General features: G+C 35.4%; 1 protein-coding gene across 5 annotated transcripts in view; it reads right to left on the bottom strand.

Moving 5' to 3' along the window:
- Window positions 1-21,490, bottom strand: part of HLCS (holocarboxylase synthetase) — a 129,475-nt gene that overhangs the window by 62,571 nt on the left and 45,414 nt on the right. For all 5 annotated transcript variants that reach the window (XM_064524777.1, XM_026121480.2, XM_064524786.1 and 2 more), the window contains one exon: window positions 15,186-15,457. In XM_064524777.1, coding sequence (XP_064380847.1) covers window positions 15,186-15,457 — 272 coding nt within the window. The remainder of the gene's footprint in view (window positions 1-15,185; window positions 15,458-21,490) is intronic.

Consider the following 21,490-nt stretch of genomic DNA (forward strand, 5'->3'; position numbering starts at 1 on the left):
GTGGTTCAACATGCAAGTAAGAATGTGAATGAGTCAGTTTTGAATCAGCAGAAGGAGTACTGCAGAGAAAACTTTATACCAAGCACCTGATGGCCAGTGCAGGACAGGATAAGGGCCTCTGTCCTCAGTCAGATCACTTGTGCCATTGACTTACACAAGCTGCACAAAGGTGGCAAACAGTTGACCGGGCTCCTGAACAATGAAAAGAACTAAGGCCACGGATATATTGAAGAGCAAAACAAAATATAGCAGTATTCTTACTTCTTGCAAGTAGTGACAAAATTCTGATTTGGTAGAGATGAATAACCAGAAGGGAATTTCTCTCCTGCTGTCGATGACACTCACCAACTACGGTCTAGCAGGAGAGAAGCAGTACAGAGAAGAACAGCAACTTAAGGAGGCAAACAAGTTCTAGGCAGAAGATTTTTGACACAAGACTGAAACTGTTACATACCCACGACTATGGATTGGCTGAATCTGAAGTGGAGAAGTCTGTAGCAGAAGCAAATAAGGTATCCTAAGATTTTCTGGATTCTGCTTGAAATACAAAACCTCAATGTGAGCATCTGCCATACAGCTGGTGCTTTAAAACATGCGTAGGTAAAATCAGAATGGACACAAAGCTAGCTCAGATTTTCTGAAACCAAATCCAACTCAGATTACTGGCAAATAATGCAGACACCACACATAACCCTAGTAACACGAATATCAGTGTTTCAAAGCCACCCTCTAGAATGCATTCACACAGAAAAAACCTTCATGTAAATGTAACTAACGCTAGGAAGACTAAATACTCTATGTAATATGGTCCAGCACAGAAATCTATGCACAAATGGCATACACACCAATAATCACCTACTTAGGAAAAACTACATCTAGGGATCATATTCCTACCCTTCTTGTAATGAGGCGGGTATGAGCCACTGCATGAGATGGAGAGATGGTTAATGTATTTTGAAACTTGAAAACCAGAATGAAGCACCTCAGATTTACTAGAACACATTAAAATGGAAACACACACTAGGCAAACACTTTTGCCTTATAGCTCATTCCCTTGATGACATCAATATAACACTATAAAAAAAGACCTTTAGAGATACTGAACCACATGACAGATTGAAAGCAAAACAATCAAAGATTGTGATTTATTTAAATTAAAGGACAATTCTTAATCTGACCCTGGGAAATAAGCATTGTAAAGACATTCACAAGACAATTTTTAGAATTCAGAGTTTAAATGATTCTGTTAAATACATTGGGAGAAAAAAGAGAAAAAAGAAATCTAGTTTACTGAAGTCCAGTTCATTCATCTCACCTAGTGTTGTACTGGATGTGACTGCCAGCTGGCTCCACGGCCAGCTAGAATTAGAGCACACTCACAAAAGAGCCAGCCTGAAAAGCTGGCTGGCATCTCCCCTCTGGAGTCCCGAATGTGGTGCCTGGAGCACACACTGTCAAAACCGTACTTTCTCTTTAACAAATTTAATATGCACTGTGAAGCTTCCTGTGCCAGCATACATTAGAGTACAGGACAAACATGTGCATAAAACGTTCATTCAAATTATCTCATAATACAAGGAAAAGTGAAAAAGAAATTACCGCAGAGTTTGATAAAACGTAGCAAATGAGAGTCAAACTCTGACGCAGTATTTAGTAATCTGAATATAGCATAGGCTTTGTCTGTTTACTTACCATCACTGTAAAAAACCTCTTCTGTTTCCAGGGAGTATTTGCTGGGTGGTAAATGCAGCCGCACACCAAGCCAAGTAATTAAGAGAACCTGGTTCTGGATCCAGTAAATGCTACCTCCATTTCTAGACTTCTTGTCGTAACACTATCTAAAGATTTTTTATTTTCTTTTCTTTTCATGAGGAACTGAATAAGGTGTGTGTTTGAAGTATGGGAAGACCTCTACTGGGGATTTTAATTAAAAAGCCCTGCCTCACTAGAAAGCCCCCTGATATATGAGCTAAAGAACAGTTAAATAAAAGGAAAATTTACATCCAAAATCTTGAAAAATCTAGGGTTACCACACTTTATGAGCCATGTCTAATTTGTATGTGGCACATCTGGTATAATAGATATGATGTACAAGCAGGCAAATATTTGAAGTAATAAGTGTTTCCCCTAGTGTTAAAATAAACACCTCAGCACTTCACACTTTGGCTCAGCAATTTCTACTCAGTGGGAGAGGAAGCAGGGAAAGGAAGGGCACTTATCTACTTATCTACTGTAACACTTTACTACTTACGAATTATCACTCACTCACTGAGATTTTTGGTTTGAAATACAAAGAAAAACTCTAACCAGTAGAAAGCATTCCATTTCACTCAGTTCATGTTCACGATATTTCACTGCTTAACTTGGCAAAACATCAAAATAGAAGGTTTTAGCCCTTGTTGACCTCTCCTGTTGGCACACCAGTTTATTAAGCTATAGAAATTACTTTTTCCTCCCCAAACCAATGTAATCCTATTGTCATGAATGCCCTATATTACAGGTTCAGCTGCTTGGAGAATATTGATCTTCTTCACATGTGAAAGATTACAGTTTCTGTCCAAGTTGTTCCCCAATCACTAGTAAAATACAATTCGTCAATACCTAAAAACTAGCTAATCTGATGACCACTGAATACTGATGAAAAGCAGGTTATGCGGTGGAATCTTTATGTTCCAAAGATCTGGTATTCCCAAAACTGCTCACCATACTTTCTCGGTTCAGGCTGTGCTGAAGAGTCTGGAACATTCACCCAGACCAAGTGCTGTTATAGCCAACATGTAATGGGACTTGGCTATTGATCAGTCTGGACTTCATAAAAAGAAATTTTAATTTTACCTAAATTTACTTATTCTTCCCTTTTCCTTCCACTCTCCTCCAGAAAATGTAACTGTATTTTATCTAAAATCTTCATAGTGAATGATTTCTCTGTTCCCTTTACTACCTAGTTTCCATAGAAATGGTGTGTAGAATTTGCTGGTCGGTCTTGCAGAAGAGCATCAATTATCATTAAGTAGGCAATCTGTTTCGTCTGTTCTTTGCAGACATCCCCCAAAGTCATTTATGTCTACCTCTTCTTGTCTAGGCCTATGTCTGCCTAAAACTCTTGGAAAATATTTGCATTGTGTTATTTCTGTAACCTATAGCTGAAAACAGATCAATTTTATGAGTTCATTCTTTCCTTTTGGCTTTACCTTTTCTGAACTCTTACTGTTGTTAGTTAAAAAGAAGCAGGGGGAAAGGTGCTGAATTCCATACTTGACACTATTTAGTTACACTGTGCGTATAATCAGAACTTTGAATCCATTCTCTAGCATAAATGATGTCCTCGTTTTTAGGAAAAACAAGTAGATGAAAAATAACAGTTTGGGTAGAGAAGACAGCATGCATATTCATTATGACATAGATCAGAATAATGTATAATTTGCACATTTCAAGTCAGATGACATAGAAAGCAGGGAAGAAAGAATTTAAGAAAACTACTAATTTTTTAAAGCACTTAACCATTAAGACTTGCACATTTCAAACCATGTTGAGAACTGCAGGATTAAAAACAGACCAATGAAGAGTTTTAAGCTAACAAAGTACAGAAAGAGCCAAATTCAACACAAATTATCAAAAAAGGTGTTTACCAGGTCAAGATCTGAATGACTAACTGAAATAATAGGTCAATTTCTCCTAATTTAATTTTCTCCTGAATACTGCCAAGAGTATCTTATGTATCAGTCAGAACTTTCAAAATATTTTAACATGGAGTTAGCTTAAACAAACAAACAACAAAAAAGTAAAAAGCGAGTTTTGCAATTTCAGATTTTAATTACTGGTAGCAATTAAGTAATTTGTGGTAATAGTAAGTTATATCTTATCCACCTCAAACGTGAAATTTAACCAAAAATTAAAAAATATGCAAATAAACTACTGTTAACAGCAAATTACTAGATATGTGTGTGAAAACCATGGGGAATTGAAATAATTACGAGATAAGCAGAAGTAGCCTTTTTTTCCCCCAGAAAGATTAACATGAATTTGCAATATACTGTCAATCCTTATCAATAACAGAGATTAAGAAATAGAATCAGTTTGCCTAGAAGATTTTAACATGCTTTGTAGCTAAAGTTACAACTGCTGAAATAAATTACCAGTTCAAATTAAGACCATCTTACACCATTTTGGGGGTATGAAGGCCATGTTCTGCTGTTAAGCAAAACAATTCCTTATCTCCCTACTAATCAGAAGGACTTCCTCAAGAATGTAGCATGCATTGAAATGTCTACAACAACATATTCTGCAATCAGTTTCCAGCACTGTGGCTACATCACAAGGCTTTGTGGAAATCTAAGTTAATCAAACCAAATTCAATTCCTAGGGACAAGATCAGCATCGTCAAGTTAGATATGCTGCCACGTGACGTTCTGTGTCTGAAGCTAGTTTTCTAGGCTGTATGTTTCTGAACATTAGGCATTTTAACTGGCTGCATCAAGAATTTAAATTTTTGTTACGTCTTTAAAACGAGAAGCCTCTTGGGAAAAGGATTTTGTTCTACTTTAGGCCTTGGAGCCTGCTGGTACTGTGATGTCTGAGGGCATCTTCCTCAAATTTTTTCTTTATCAGTATGTTGCCAGTATTCTGATGGATAAGAAACGCTGCAGAAGAAATCAGTACTTGGCCGCAAAGAAAACCATATAAATGCAACAACTCCATGGTAGGAAAGTACTGATGTTAAGATAAAAAGAATAAGAAAGCCAAATAAACTAGAGTCACAGCATCCTACTGGCTTTCCAACACCTTTCAATTAAAAAGTTGGTGATGCCTGGCTAATACCACAAGAAATATCCAAGTCACTCAACTGTTTTTTTCAAATCCCTTGGCAAAAGATGATTATTCCACTTCTCTTTTTTTTTTTATTTATTTTTATTTTTTTTGAAACGGATAAATTGTAATGGAAAATTTGAAACCTTCCACTGGCATTGATCCTTACTACCCTGATATGGTCTACTAACTTAAAATTATTCCCTATCACTTGCATTCTATATGACATAACTACCACACAAGATTTTAAGTATGCATTAAAGCAGGTGGCCACCAGCATTTTCTTTTATATCTCACAGCTGGTATTGTACTCCATATAAGGCACATGCTTTACCTTTTGTAAATAAACTAAGAATCGAGTCAGAACAGCTTTATTCAATTTCTAGTCTTGAAACTTTAAAGCTGTAAAATAATATTATTTCTTTTTCATGTATCTATGAATGATAATTTAGACTATTTTCTTATTGCGAGGAAGCCTAACAGATGGCTTACTGAGATCATACAAGCATTCTTCTGTTTTATTTCATAAACGCATGCTCTTGACAAAACTGCTTCAGAAACCAGCAGCACAAACAGAGCTTATTGGAGGAAAAAGATTAAGAAAACTAAGAAAACAGAAAGCAGAAAAAGTCTTCCTCTTACGGCTGGGATAAGGATCTGTATTCAACCATCAAACAAAACGTTTTTGGTACTAGACCAGTACTTCATCAGATAGTTGTATCTGATACCAGAACAAAATAGTTCTAAAACATATTGTAAGCCTGTTTGATATCACTTACACCTGCATTTACACCAGTATATTAAATAAGTGTTTTGTTCTAAAGGCAGCAAGCCCTGGTTTACTCCACTGAAGAGTGAAATACTATTTTTAGCCACTAAAACATTATCTGCATGTTATTTTTCAAGTGCTCAAGATAAATTACAGTTTCAGTACAGCAACCACATTGCACAATACGCATGCTTAAAAGGAATCTGGTTCTGTAGCAACTAGTTCGCGTGACCAAATTGGCTTCTCCTTTAGAGCTATGAGAAAACCAACTCTTAAATTTAAACAAAGGAATTGATTACATGGGTGAAATATTTTAGCTTACGGATGATACAGCAGTATAACAATATCTTGTTCTTTTTAACTGAGCCCACAGGCCACCTAAGTTTACCTAGAAGTTTTTTGGGCTTTAGAAATGGGTGAATGAAAGCCTATTTTGAAATTTTAACTTCCTATTCTAGGATTTGAATAAAAATGGTAATTTAATGGATGGAAAGTGTTAGAGTCAGGCGGAATGAATTCTGAAGCTTGTCCACTGTCATGTAACATCCAGTTTAACGAACTATCTATCCAAAAAGTGCAATGTAATATGTTGTAAGCCACATTTCTTAAAGCGTGAAATATAAGCAGACTTGAGATTCTGATTAGGTATTCAACCATTTTTATGATGGAAGAAAAGTTTTAAAGAGCAACTAGAAATAAACAAGCAAAGTGGTACATCATAATTTGCAGGCTCAACTATATGACAAAATTATTTTTAGCTGGAACAACCCCTAAAAAAGGGATCACCCCTTTTCTCATACTCCTCAATTTTCAAACAAAAACAATGAGAAATCAAAGCAGCACATGGTGAAGTGGAGTTATTACCAGCCTCTACGACTTCAGAAGAAATCAAAACCAAACACTACATAAAGTATCCTTCCATAGATAACTTGCCATTTGAACAAGGGAGCATGAGGCTTCTGATCAGTAACTGACTTAAACCTTCTTACATCACGTGGATTTTTCTCCAATTAATACTGTAATCTTACATGCCAAACACTGTTTTTACCCTATACTTAACATATTTACTAAAGACACTGAGTAAATACAGATAAGATGCATTTTCCTTGAATGATGTACTTTTATTTCCTCTTTCCTATATATCACGTTCCATCTCCATACATTTTTTTTACTCTTCTTACTTTCTCTTTAGTATTGTCCTCCTTCTTATTCATCTGTGAATGGACAGAGTGATGATCTTTTCCAAAGAGTTCTTTTTAACATACTTGTGCTTTTTTATTTAAGATAATATCATCAACAAAAACAGAATCAGTTCAAGTCTACAAAAAACCTTTGGAAGTCCATCCACATTTAACAGTTAAGCAACAAGAACAATCCTAATAAATTCTTTTGAAAGAAACATGAGGTACTGGGTTTTATAGCAATCCTGGGGATCACAAAACTGCAGTGGGGGAACCTCACTTTTTACACACCATTCTACAGACCATGACATTTTAGGCTAAATGATATGAGGTGTGATAAATGCAAGCCTTCGTTTGAATACAAACAGATTCTTAAAATATTTTAACTAGCAGTATAAGTGAAAATAAATTAGGCCAGTGGGATTTAGGTAAAGAATTCAGATTCAGTGGGATTTTCTTATTTTTACTGCTTAAGGTAGAAATTACACAAGCTTTGAAAGGTTTAGGCCCTGGAAACAATCAGTGAATTATTCTGAAACAAGCTAAATCCCAATCTCTTGACTGGTAGCATAAGAACAAACAAAAATCAGTTTGTTTATTCACAGCAATATGGAACAGGTGCTGTTCCTTAATTCCTACCTGTGTTATACTACTGTTGCAATTCTAATGACTTTTTTTTTTTTTTTTTTTTTTTTTGAAGTGCAAAGAGATGGAAATGTGCAAAATGGAAACTGAAAGCCATGACCTAACCTTAAGTTTCTGAGCTAAAAGTCTGATTATCCCACACTCCCTGTAGAGTCAGAGTGAGAAAAAGGCATCTCCAAAGAATAAGTCAGAGCTTGTGTGCCTGCACTTAATTTTTGTTCAGATCTTTATTGCCTTTTCAAATGATAAATGACAAAAGGTATTCCTCTCATCAGCTTCCTAAAACAATCGGACAAAAATTGCTTCGTAGGCATAATTCTACTTCCAGGGCTGAAGTCAGCCCTATGCATCCCTTAAAGTTTAAGTGTAACAGCCAGAAAAGTTGCCAAAGCGAAGCCTATGGGACTCCTCTTCTTCTCTGAACAGTCCCAGATTCCAATTTTTCTCAAAAAGCAGGAAGTCTCTGTGGAAGTCCCACAGGCTGAGTATCTCCAGCATGGCCTCTTGCTAGGCCAGCAGTGCAGGGAACAAGGGCAGAGTCCAGTCAAAGAGATTCTTTACTAGCTCCAGAAGTAGAGCTGCCTCAGCTACACACAATGCAGGCACCTCATCAATAAAATGCACCATCATGTCACTTAGACATCCTCTTGCCAGGACATCTGAATACCTGCTGTATTATAATAGTTTATTTCAAAACATCATGTTCCATTTGTTCTTTTACTACACTAATTATTATAGTGATCACAACAAAAAGGCACGGGCCAAAACCACAGATGCTCAACTTTTCTGAGCCCTGAGCTACTTCATGAGGTTAATGTTGTTTCATCCAACCACCTTACCACCATACCTAGTTTTGCTGTGCTTGAGCTCCCTTTTCAAGTCAATGGATCATGTCCTATGCTGACAAAACTTTATCAGAGGCTCTATTCTGATCTGAACTCGGACCTGTGGTATAAAGGTGGCAGGTTTCCCACTGAACAGAAAGCTAGTTGATGGTCACGACGGCAGCCCTACCGGACACATGTTCACAACCACGCTACAGAATTGACATTGTTACACTTAACAGTATGCTGCAAAATGATGACTGGAAAGTCTCACTGCTTTCCCTCCTCACAGAGAAAGTCTTTACTCTTAACCTTTTCATTTTATGCCTTCCTATCAAACCCCTCAACTTTCTAACCTAATACTCCTTCTCAATGATGTGCCAACATTCACATATAAGTGCTTCTGGGTGGTTTAAGCTTAAGCAACATTTCTTTTTACTAAATACGAGAAAAAGACAAAATTCAAAGTCAGAGCTGACAGCCACAAAGTCAGCAAATGAGCAACACAATGATTTTTTCAAGATAAACCTGTTTTTTCAAAGAAGTATGATGATTTTTAACTATGCATCTTAATATGAAAAGTCTGTTTTAAAATGCGTGTATGAAAAAGCACTGTGTAAAACAGAGCAGTAAAATCTGTTATTGAAACCCTTCCATTTCCATTCTCTAGCTTTTGTTTTTAACTGTGCAGTCTTATAGGGTTACCTCTCATATTTAACAAAGGATGAGTTTTCCAAGGATACATGTGTATTCGTACAACAATATGAATTGTTCAGGAACTTCCAGCAGCAGGGTAATATAATATACTATAACAGTTCAGTGTGGGTTAATTGCTCTGCAAAATGGGTATCTCTTTTTTATGACCCAATCCCCTTTGGGAACATCAAGCTTCCCACTACACTGAAAGAAACCATGCAAGTAGGGGGCCCACTTTATTAACAGAAAGAAAATCTACTAATTTTACATAACAAAAAAAAAATAAATAAATAAAAAAGAAAAGAAGAACACATTTTGCTTTCAATTCCATGAAAAATCAGATACACAAGGTGCGTGACAGAAAAATAGGGACCTAATTGTTAAGCGCCCTCAAGAACTGTTCACAACAGGTGGAAAGAAAGGCAAGGAAAATTGACGCAAGGGAGATGACAAATCCTAATACAGAAATCTTTCAGCAAGCATGTAATGAAAAATGGTATTGCAGAGAAGAGTCTGGGAATGGCATGGAACCAAATCAGTGCCAAAAACTTCCGAATTCCTCACTTTCTACAGGCAAAGAAGGGAACAGACTCTTGGCTGTATTACAAAAATTCTTGCATGATCTTTTGTTATCAGGATGAAGGACAGCTTTCTCTAATATCGGATGATGTAAAACAGCACCAATAAGTGAGTGGAAGAATAAAGTATGAAAGACCATACATTTAAAACTAAATTAGCAAAAGTTACTGTTAAATTAATTTGATTTAAGGGAAACGACCATATTCTGTTATTTGAGCTAATATTTATCACCACAGGAAGGCACAAAATATCTACTGAATACAGAAAATCCTTGAGGAATATGAACATGGAAGTAGCTATTCCCTCAGCACTAACTTTTTATTTTCCCCCAAGAAAAAGCCCTGTTGCAACTTCAACCCTATAAATAACAAAAATGGAAGTTTACATGTTAGTAACCCAAAACAGCAATGACTTAAAGAGCGAAGAAGAAGAAACTATATCAAGGGTAAGTTAAATGGGAGTGATGTAGGTTAAAAGCTTAAAAGTCTTTGAAGAGCAAGTCTACTGCCACTAGTATCTAATTTTAGTTTTTAGGTTAGACATTCATTAAGCAGAGTACTTCTATCCCACAGAATAGCTTAAACAAACAAACAAAAATAAGAAACCTAGCTTTATTGCTTTAAAAGCAATAGGCACTATCATGAGCGCTTTCTACACAAGGAAGGACAGGTTATCCAAAACGATAAAATAGCTTTTGGTTACATATCTGTAAAAAAGATACTTATGTATACAACATTTAAATGTAGCTGACAAATTAATCAGCACACGTTTATTAAATATCCAACAGCAATGTGTATTTCCTGAGAGAAAGGCATCCTTCCTGCCTGCCAGTATTTTCCTGCTCTCTCACATATATTTGGGAAGGGGAGAATTATTTTTACAAAAGTTATAAACGCCTTTGTCTTGAAACCACACAGCAGCAGAACGTGGCATCGTTCCCAATCACACAACCACTGCAAAAAGACACCTTTAAGGACATGCATGCAACACCACAGAAATACTTTAGCACTGACTAGAATTCTGAAACAGATGTCACAGGTTGACTATGTCTATGTTAAAATAACTTTAAAGATTTATAATTAAAGGAAATTTGTTGTAGTTAAATTTAAAAGCCAATCTGGAGTAAGATAGATTGTTTTGTCCTTAGGCAGAAGTATGTGTTTTCTGAACTGTTCACCTTGGTGACAAGACATTTATTTATACAAGGCAATTAATGTACTCAGATACTCTCAGCATGTTAAAAGACAGACTATTCCTTGAAGCCTTTGTAATTAACAGTCCATACATCTTCAAACGAGGAAAATGCAAGCTCACTGACACTGCTTGCAGGCGGTTCTGACTATACAGGAAAACTGCTTCCTCCACCCAGTTGAGCCTAGATTATGACAAAACTAACCAAAATTACCTTAAGAGTTGTAAACAGTTTTCAGATCGTTCCATCAAGCTATGCAGTTATAAGACAACCAATTTTTGCTTGCACAGTCATAACGAAATGAGGCAAGTATCTGAGAGGTTGTGCTCTCAGCACGCACACCTGACGACAGAACGCAATACAAACGCTGTCACTATATGACATGTTTTGCCATGTTTACCTTCAAGTTATTTCCCCCCCCCTTACCTGATTTGAATTTGTTTAAAAAAGTATACAGCTTAGACAGAGAAAAAGGGAGTCCTAACATTCACTTTTCAAAAGTAGTATAATTTAAAGAATTTCAAACAATATGGATGAGGAAACGCACATAAAAAATCTAAAAGGGCACCAACAATGCAGAGGGTGCATTTTTTTTTCAAAGCCTTTAACATTTTGGAAATTGTTTATTCTAAACTGTCATTTTATTTAAATATCCTATTCAGCAGTTATGAAAGCAATTTTCTCCCACATTTCACTTCCACTACCACCCACCATTCTTGTGCCAAACTCATCCTGACAATGGCACCATACCACGTATCTTTGTGCTTCTTCCTAAATACTGGGAAAAAGCTATGCACAATGGCATTTCATATTCAATATAATCACATGCTGCCTTAATCACGTATAAATCAAATCCTCTGTCAAATAAAACATAAAAACAGAATATTGGTGCCAGTAAAGAATTAAACTGAAATGTATAACTGATTAAAATACTTTTAAATTAAATGCCTTTGAAACCATAGCAGCCAATTAAATGAGTGCTAGAAATATTTCTTCATCATTCTCAAGACCCGCAAGCCTAGTAAGTATGGCTCTACAATGCTATACTGTACCACTGCACTTGCTGCATCCTTAAAAGTAATGGTTTCATCTTAAATAATACAACGCCAGGGGAGGGGAGACAGTACAAGTGGAAGGGCTATGGGAAAGGCTAACCTGCTCAGGCAACATTAAGGTAAATACCTTTGATGAATCGGACAAAGTTTCTGAAATAGGACTTGCAGAAAAAATTTCCTTTTAAGGAAAAAAAAGAGGAGATTTCTAATCCTTGATAAGGATTTTGAATTTTAATTTAAGAAATAAAAATTGAACTGCTTTTAAAAAGAGTCTCAAATGATTCAAGTAGAGCTTTTCATGTGAAAACACAAAAACAATAATCATTATTTAAAATGATGTGATATTTGAACAAATCTTTGTTTTACCGTTAGACTAATGCCCTTTAATTTTAGATACTTACAGGTGAATTCACACTTTGCTTGTTACCTTAGGACATGTAAACGTATGCCAGTGATAACACACTGTGTACGTTAATATGCAAAACGCCTATGCAAGCCATCTGGAGAGTTAATGAACAATCAAGGGATTCCAAGTTAAACTACGGCATTTTCCCTTCGAATCTTTAGGACAACACTGTCAAGTTCAATCTATTCACTTAGGCTCCAGAATCAATTTTTCAAACTTTATGACAGGTCTAATAGTTTCCACCTGTTTCTCTTGCTTGACTTTTGACTGGCACGTTACCAGCCCGGGTGGAAATGTAGACAAAGACCTCTATTAGGCTCCGGCTGTTTCTCTACTGTGAGGTCACTCAGCCATTAAATTAGTTCCAGCCCACTTTCTCCTCCTCTGCCTTAATTTTTGGGGGGTAGGAAGGGTTGGGGAAGGGGAAAGGAAGAGACACAAAGGTCTGACGGTCAGTTTGTGGGAAAGGCACAGGGAAGTCTAAAATCAGGCAAGTTAACCACTAGAGCGATTTGCAATTTACTAACGATTGCAATCACGCAGAGATTGCATTCTGGAGGTGTCTCCATCATATTTTCAGTCTTCACTAACTTTAGAAGAGCTAAGAGATTATGTCATGTAACACTTGCTTACTGCAATATATGCTTGCACATATATGATACATCAATTTTTTTCTTGAAATTACAAATCATCAATAGGTACTTCCTTTTGTGTGAGGAAGGAAACCCCTTTTTTCTTTGCAATTTGTTTGCCTGTGTTTCGTTCAGAACTGGCGAGTAGAAGAAAATGATATACTACATATCCCAAAGAATCCATAACGGTTCACCTGGAACCCTAGCTAAACTATTACAAGTACAATAAATATGGGACAATTTTTTTATTCAATAAAAATAACCTAATATGTATTTGCATCAATTTCTAGTGATTCATGAATTGTTATCCTCCATGAAGCCTCCAGGCACTTTGCTGAGTTGCAGTCACATGCATATACGGAAAAAATTATTTTATTACTCATGACGATGATATATTTACAATAACATCAACCATAATATTTATGACAAATATCTGGATTAATTAAAACAAAAGGCTTTCAGTAAGCTAAATTTAATTGCTCAAATTACAATCTGACTAGGACCATCTTCTCAGTAAAAAGTTGCTTAAAGACAGGACTTCTATTTTACATTGTATCTAAAAACTGACTACTCAGGTTGCATCATTATGGGGAAAATCTTGAAGATCCAGATCTGTAAACACTTCATGACATTTGGACTGCTTATGTAAGAAAGCAACTTGTGTGCTGAATGCGCTGCTGAAACATCACCTTAGAGAGAAAAGGGTTGCATATTCATTGAAAAATCAAGACCATTCTTTTTGCTCCCTCGTCTTTCTTGAGAATAAAATCATATATAAATTGGCAGACCTGATTCTATTCTGCTTGTGATATCTAAATGAAACCACAAAACTCTGAATAAACAATGTGCTCCATTTTACTGAGATGTGTTGATGCTGCTACTGAGAATACCAGCAAAACCAGAAGAGTCTTAACACATTAAACTGAAATACCACTTCCTCAGTTTCTACACAATAAGTCTGATTTCAACTCAGTGGGTTGAACACACTGTGAATACTAAAAATTAAGGAACAAATACTACGAATGATACAAATGAAATAACCCTTTTCTCTGTGGGCTCTTACTGAACTAGCATGTCTGCCTGTGTCCAAAGGTCCCTGAAAAGTCAGCTGCAGGACTAGGGCATAAATCTGAGTGGAGGAGAGTGACAGAAATCAGATAGCAACATTTTTTGTGTGCACACAAATATTCACAGACACATACATACACTCAAACACAGAGTTAGCCTGTTCTTTTTTAAAAAAATGGTATTTGATTCTGTCTCTATATTACAATATTTTACCACAAATTATCGTTTGCTAATTTCTATCTACAAAAACTTAATTTCAGATAACATTTAGTAAATGGAGGAATGTCAACTGTGAGACTACAAATTCATTTACTGTAACACTGTTCTAATGCACTCATACACATATTTTGTGTACATCACCTCCACTACTTGCAAGACATACTCTATATCAGCCTTGCAATCTTGCTCTCTAGCTGAAAAATAAAGCTCTTATAGCTAGTTAACTAATCAATTGTAACATCTAAGGCAATTTAACTGATGATCTTGATGCAAAAAAAAAGAAAATCCAGAAAAGAATAACTGAGGTTATTTTTAACAGTGTAATTCATCAGAAGACTATGATTTTTGCAGACAAATTAACTGATACTCAAAAAGTAGCTGTCAGGAATTACAGCAGCAAGTAGAAACACATATAGAAAAACCTGTCCTGAAGAACAACCACTTCCCAAAGACAGGTCTTTCCATCAAACTATTTCATGTTTTGAAATATAACAGTATAGTCTTTGTAGATAAATTCCATCCTAAGATTTAGTAACTGTGATTGTCATACAACTTAATTTTATTCCAAACTTTGATGAACTACTTTCTCAAAGGTATCTCACAACTCATTAACAATGGTCATCTATGTGATGATGAAAGAACATCTCATATAACACAAATCAATGCTTAAAAAAAAAACAAAAACATTTTTGTGAAATATTCAGTAAAGGGATATTAAGTAGTATGAGAGAAAACCACAATAAAATTAAGGCTGCAACCTATTTGGTATCACTTTTGTCAAATAACCAGCTTTAGAAAATGTATTAATCTTCCAAATATGCATGTTTAATACCTTAGACATTCTTATGGTAATGTTCACATTTTATAATGATTAAATTCACGCACATGTATGGCTTAGTATTTACACACTATCAATTACCATCCTGTGAACACTTCCCAACAGATCTCTTATGTCCTATCTGAAAGAGGATCTGCTTTTTGAGTTTGGATGGCCTGTAGGCAACAAATAAGTCAAAGAGAAAAAAAAAGTTTCCTTTTGAGCATTATGTGTTACTGTAATTCTGAAATCCAGATCAGAAAGCTTATTCGAGATGGTTTACATCAGTATCTTACCCATCTAGAAGATTCATTGTTGTTGTGGTAACTTCAGCAAACAGAAGGATCTTTCCAAGCTTCTTTGTCTGCAGGTTCTGTTGATATGTCTCCAGGCTGAAATGTTCTGATGAGAAGCTTCCCATCTGAGTGATGACTGACATGAGAGATGGAGTTATCTCCATTTTTGATTCACAAGACGAAACAAATTTAAGAGATAGTTTGCTGGATTCTATTAATCCTTCAGCATCTACATTTTGCTCAAGCCATTTCAGAAAAGCAAGATGGATTTCCTGTGGGCAAGGAAAATAAAATAAGGCACAAAAATATGGACCACCATACATGAAGACATACAAACATTCTTCTGAAAACATTTATATTCAAGCAATCTCTTCTACTTCAACATGGGAAAATTAATTCCATTTCCTTTTCCAAGATGGAATTCTGCTGCCTGCTTAATCTGGTCTGGCCTGGCCACCTGGTAGTCACTTGCTAGACTTGAGACCAAGCTCCTTTGTGGATTAATCAGCCTTAATCTTTTCCTACAACAGGGTTTGTGACAGTTTGGCTAGATATTGAAGCATGGTGTACATACATTCTTCTGCATTATGCAAGTTCTTCAGCCCCCTAAGTTTCTTCACTGCAAGCCCTTTAACCCACCACTGAGAGTGGAGTTCGAGAATAAAGCAACAGTTAAGAAAGGAACATCTACTGATTTCTCAGTGGATTAACTGCTAGGAGGGTTCATAACTTCAGCTAACAGAAGCTTCACTACCATTACCTCAACTTTAGACAAAAGGGGTTATTAGGTAGTTGAAACAGAAGTGTATAACTCAAAAAAGCACATACATAAGAAAAGACTAATCACAGTACAAAATGCAGTTATAACTATGCTCTGTTGCCACAGCCAATGACAGAGCTAGTACACATTTCTGTAGAAAAAGTTTTAAACATAAATTAAAAATGCACTACCTATACACATAATTTTATTCATCTACACTTAGACCTTTCTCTATTTTAGGCTATTTAGAAATCAATTTTATTGAATGTGAAATAAAGAGATGAATTACTGGGAATATTACCACTGGTGATGCACTGAAACAACTGTTACATATTGACAGAAATTCTTCTGGAGATATCTAATGCTATTTTGAGAGATGTGATGTGAAATGTTTGCCATCTCTTTAGAACACTGTAACCTAATAGCCCAAGAACATGGATGCTGGGACTTCTTTCCACCAAGTATGGAGCTTAGATTTCGAAGAGTCCTGCTTTTCCTGGAGACAAAACAGTCTTTTTCACATGTATATCTCCATTTTTTCAAAGAAAATTTTAAACTGGACAGGAACTAATTTACAAAAATAAATAAAAGTAAGATAACGGTATTAAAATATAAACTAATTAAACAATATACTGAATGTAAACCAGGAAAAGAAGTAAAAGTTACTTAATCACTGATTGAAACTACCAATAATTTACATATCAAATTTGAACTGGAAGAAGAAAACTCAAGTAACATTCTGGGGGCAAAAGTGTAAGAAGCACAAGAGGATGCTGAAATGTATGGACAAATGATTCCTTAAAAACATTACAAGATGAGCACAGCTACCAAAACGGCACCTGAGGATACAATTCTAAATCTGGCCCTCTTCATCATTCTCTCCTTTTCAGGATAATAGCTATACTGAAAAAGATATATAAGCCCACAAAAATTAGATATTATATTCTACTGAAAATAAAGTATTAGAGATTCTTAACCTGAAATTTTCTAAGAGGAAGACATTTGACTTTCATTTAAACAACTTCTCTTGATGCACAATTTCACATAACACTGTTGCATATAAATGCCTCCTCTAACCCAGTATGTGCCCCTCCTTCCCATTACTGCAGTGACTTGGAGCCTCAATTTTGAAGTCTTTCTAAGCAAGTTCCTAAGCTAGGACTAAACTATCTTGCCCTTGAACAAGATGTCCCTCAGCTCCAGTCCAATTCTTTAAAACGCACAAACTGCAATTAACAGCTAACTTCCTATAAATAGCTATCTATCCAAGGAATTACCCCAATTTTCCAAATCCCATTGTTATATCCATACAGAATAAGAAATGTGTTTCTGTTTCTAACACCTTTCTATGGATTTTCCATCTTCAAAAACTACATCTTCTAAAGTTTCAGATGGACATTACTTCTCACGTGACACACTGTATGCTGAATGTCAACAGACTCACTGGTTTGCAGCCCTGTAGTATGGGTAGGAAAGCATAATATGAAGAAAGGAATATTTTTTTTTCCAGCGCAGTCTAGCACTAGCTTCTAAATCCCAAAAGGACCTAACAGTGATTCAGTCAGTAGTTAAATATTACTTACAGAAAAATTACTTCTCATTTCTTGGTTTTCTAAAGCTCCAACTGAACTCTCTCTGTTTAACTTCTTGGACAAAATATGCTTTAAATATTTTTCTCACTTTTTCTTTTTGGCACATGCACAATACATGATGAGGTGACATTAAAGGTTTTACGAGCATTTCTTTGAGAGATCTTCGTAAACCACTTGTATCTTCACTTAGAGTAGTATCATAGCCTTGACAGACTGCTGATAAATTCTTTACATACAATCCTACTTGTTTTACCCACATAGTAACTTATTCACTGTTGGCAACTCTTAGAAAAATCATAGCTTTAATTCTTGTGAAGGAGGATATGGAAACTGTGCTTAAGCGGAAAGCTCCTTTTCCTATTGCTTTCTGAAAATAAAAATTCACTTAGCAGGAATGTCTGAACATGCAAAGTCCTAAACACAAAAACGCAATTTTAACTCACATAAGAATGGATTCACAGGCTTATAGAAACAGACGTTAACTTAAAAAAAAGGTGCTTAAAGTATTTTTAGTTCTAAACAATGAAAGTGTTTGATACGATGCATCAGAAAATCCTGTGTACCTTTGCCACAGCATATTTTAAGACAGAACTGAAATAGCAAGTATTTACTTAAGTGCAATATTACATTATTACAAATATGCTGTACAGTTTGCAACATTTATCCTTTTAATATGAGTATATTCATTCAAGTGATTTTTTTCCATAGCTTTAGGCTTCCTTCTTGATTTCATCTTCTCACTTCTAATGCATATTGAACCATTTATGATTTGTTATGTGTATACAATTACAAATCCATTTTCCCCATAATGTTTATTGAATTGATCAGAAATATAAACATGGGTAATTTATAATATATGTATATAACGTATATAATTTAAAGCAGTGTTTGATTTTTAGAAATTTCTAAGAACAACAAAAAATTTACAACATTAATTTTTTTCAAGGAAGCAAATTTTCAAGGCCTGTCGAAATGCTCACTAGAAAAAGTAATTTTTACTACAAGAACATCCTTTACACAATTAAAAGTACAAAAGCATGGACGCTGAACCGATGTGTTTTTGTCCCCACAATTACGCAGTCACACAGAATATCAGAGAGGTTCATTTTTATACAATATATAAAATATATAAGCTTATACACAATATATAAAATATATAAGCTTATACAAAAAGCTTAAATATATAAGCTTATAAAATATACAAGCTTATACAAAATATATATAAGCTTATGCAAAAAGTCAGGGCTAACCTTTATTTCAACCCTATTAGCAAGGAATATAATCAGGGCAGAACCAGAACTGAGTGATTTGCTGCTACGCGCAAGATTCAGCTTTGAATTCAGAACAGGGAACCTCACACCATTAGTGGCTGCAGGCAGACAGCAAACCTATCCCCAGCTGCGTGCATCGTTCTGCAGCAACCTCTGGTGGCCATTTAAACGAAATGGTGTTGCTTCCAAGAACTGCCTGGCCTTACCTCCCTCTGGGACTAGCTCCGGTATGGCATACACGAGGCACTGAACTGAGGCACCAGCTAAGGGAATACCTGAGCTCCTAGCCACTGCTTACCCCGAGCTGTAGTTCATTATCAAAATCTTAAAACATGCAGAAGCGAGCTTTAAATGAGTATGCAAGCAAAAAAAGCAGTTCTGGTTATGTATTCAGGCAGTGGCAATGGTATCTACAGCTACTTACACATACAACCATACTAAAAACTATGCTATGTATAGTATCAGGAAGATACTTGTAAATATAATAACTACACATTTTAGGGTGGCACAAACATATTCTGAAATTGGTATTCTTCATTACTCCACCAGCTCAAGCAAGAAGAATAAAAATGAAGACAAATTTAATTTCCTATAAAACTGTACATTTTTCAAACCACATTTGATATGTACTATCCTCTAAAGCAGACGCTCCCTTCTGGTCTGTCATAAAGGAAGAATAAAATCTGAGATTTCAGCTGGATAATCTGATGACAAGAAAGCTAAACAGCTTTTCACAGTTAAAATAATCAACTACAAAGTTAGCATTTATGACAGGAAATTTTTTTAGGTCACACTTTAAATTACAAATCGCAACACATTTTCTACGCACTGTAAAAAATGATCAAACGCAGGAAAGAACTCCATCAAGAGGAACTGCACATTTTTTCTCACTAATAAATTGTCCCCAAATAGTCCAACGTGCAACCTGGAATCCCTCAGCACAGCAGCCTGGAGTAATCCAAAATTTCCAAGTGGCGACAGGCTAAACGATCCAGTACAGAGGGATAAAGTCTTCAACAAGCACAGTTTTGACTGTCAAAGTGAATGTGTCACTAAATGAAAAGTTGCTGTGAAGCGGTTAAGGAAATATAAATATAAATTCAACATGGAAATACAAATATAAATTCAAAAAATTCATAGAAATAAAGAGTTCAGCTACTGAATGCTATCTACCCTCAGTTCCTCCACTGAGCAGCATCAAGGCTTATTAGGGGCCATCGCACCAGGGGTTCGAGGTCTGTTACCACAAGTTGCTGAACTAAAGTTGTAACAGCAATTTTAAGGGGAAAACGGAAGAGTAAAGGCTACATTTTGTTAATGACTTAACATCTGTTTTCTATGATTTTAAGCATTTGGTCAAGTATGCGAAGCAACTGTTGCATAACAAGTTCTCTTTTGCTGTTTAAAAATCTTTTTATTTTTGTAATCATTAGTTTCACTTTTTCCTAATGCTTATTTAGCAGTTGAGATTGAACAAAAAGGAGAAAACGGGCAGACGTAAGAGACAAAAACCAGCTGCATATGGACCCTTCTCTGTTGTAGTGTAAAATAACAGAAAATTATAGCTCCTGATGGGCATGGTTTTATTTGCCTCTGGGCTCTATCAACCAATGAGACTTATGCACAAAGCACAAACTTTCAGTTATAATGGTTAAAAATAGATCAAAATAAAATGATGGAATTTGGGATTATTTTATATATATTTACTTTTTTCATTTATATATGCATGTTCACATATACATGTAGATAGACATACACATCTCTCTCATCAGGCATGTTTTCTACCAAACTGTGTGAGGATAGATGTTAAATTAAGTATCAATGGAATTCTTTGTTGAGACAAAATTTATCTTAGCTATTGCTTTTTGAGTAAATGAGGCCAAGTACTCACTGTGTGAACATATAGCTAGGAGACATCACACTAATAAGTTAGCATTTTTATTTAAGTTTTTCCCTTTCGTTTTCATAAATGTAATTATTTCCAATGAACTGTCTCTGCTTTCGCTTCAGTGTACTTACCAGACTTAGAAGCTGATCTTAAAATAAATATAATTAACATACCTACATTGCACAGATTTCAGAAACTACCCTATTTTACATCTTCTTTATACATTTGCTTTTTTTGTAAATAATTGGATTTTGTTGCACTACAGTCAAAACTTTACAGTTAAGTAAGTAGATAAGGATAAACAACAAAATTAATCAGGATGAAAACTTTTATTTATAAGCTTTGAAAAGATATACTCACTGAGTTCACTTGTTGAATAACAGCCAAAGATACTCCTGTTCTTACGGAATCTAATGAAAAACAGTGAGTTTCCTTATTTCCTCAGAATGAGTATTTTTAAACTGAACCACGGTGAAAACAACTGTACTTCCAAGGAGTAGCATTGAAAACATTTAAAAAAAATAGAGCTGCAATACAAAAAGTACCAATTACAACTCCATAAAAGACAGCACCTCAAAGTGAAAACAGATACCTGTTTTTGTATAATCTCTTCTTTTACATAAATTCATCCTTAACACCTGAAATCTTTCTGAATAAACTTACACCAGTTTATTCAGAAATGAAAGAATTTCAGTTATAGTAGGAATAACCCACTGGGCTAACATTATTCTCTGTTTCTTAAGAATTGGTTAACTGTGGGTATAACTTAGACTGGAGTCACTAGGATGACTATG

Source organism: Dromaius novaehollandiae, chromosome 1, assembly GCF_036370855.1.
Source record: "Dromaius novaehollandiae isolate bDroNov1 chromosome 1, bDroNov1.hap1, whole genome shotgun sequence".
Lineage (NCBI taxonomy): Eukaryota > Metazoa > Chordata > Aves > Casuariiformes > Dromaiidae > Dromaius > Dromaius novaehollandiae.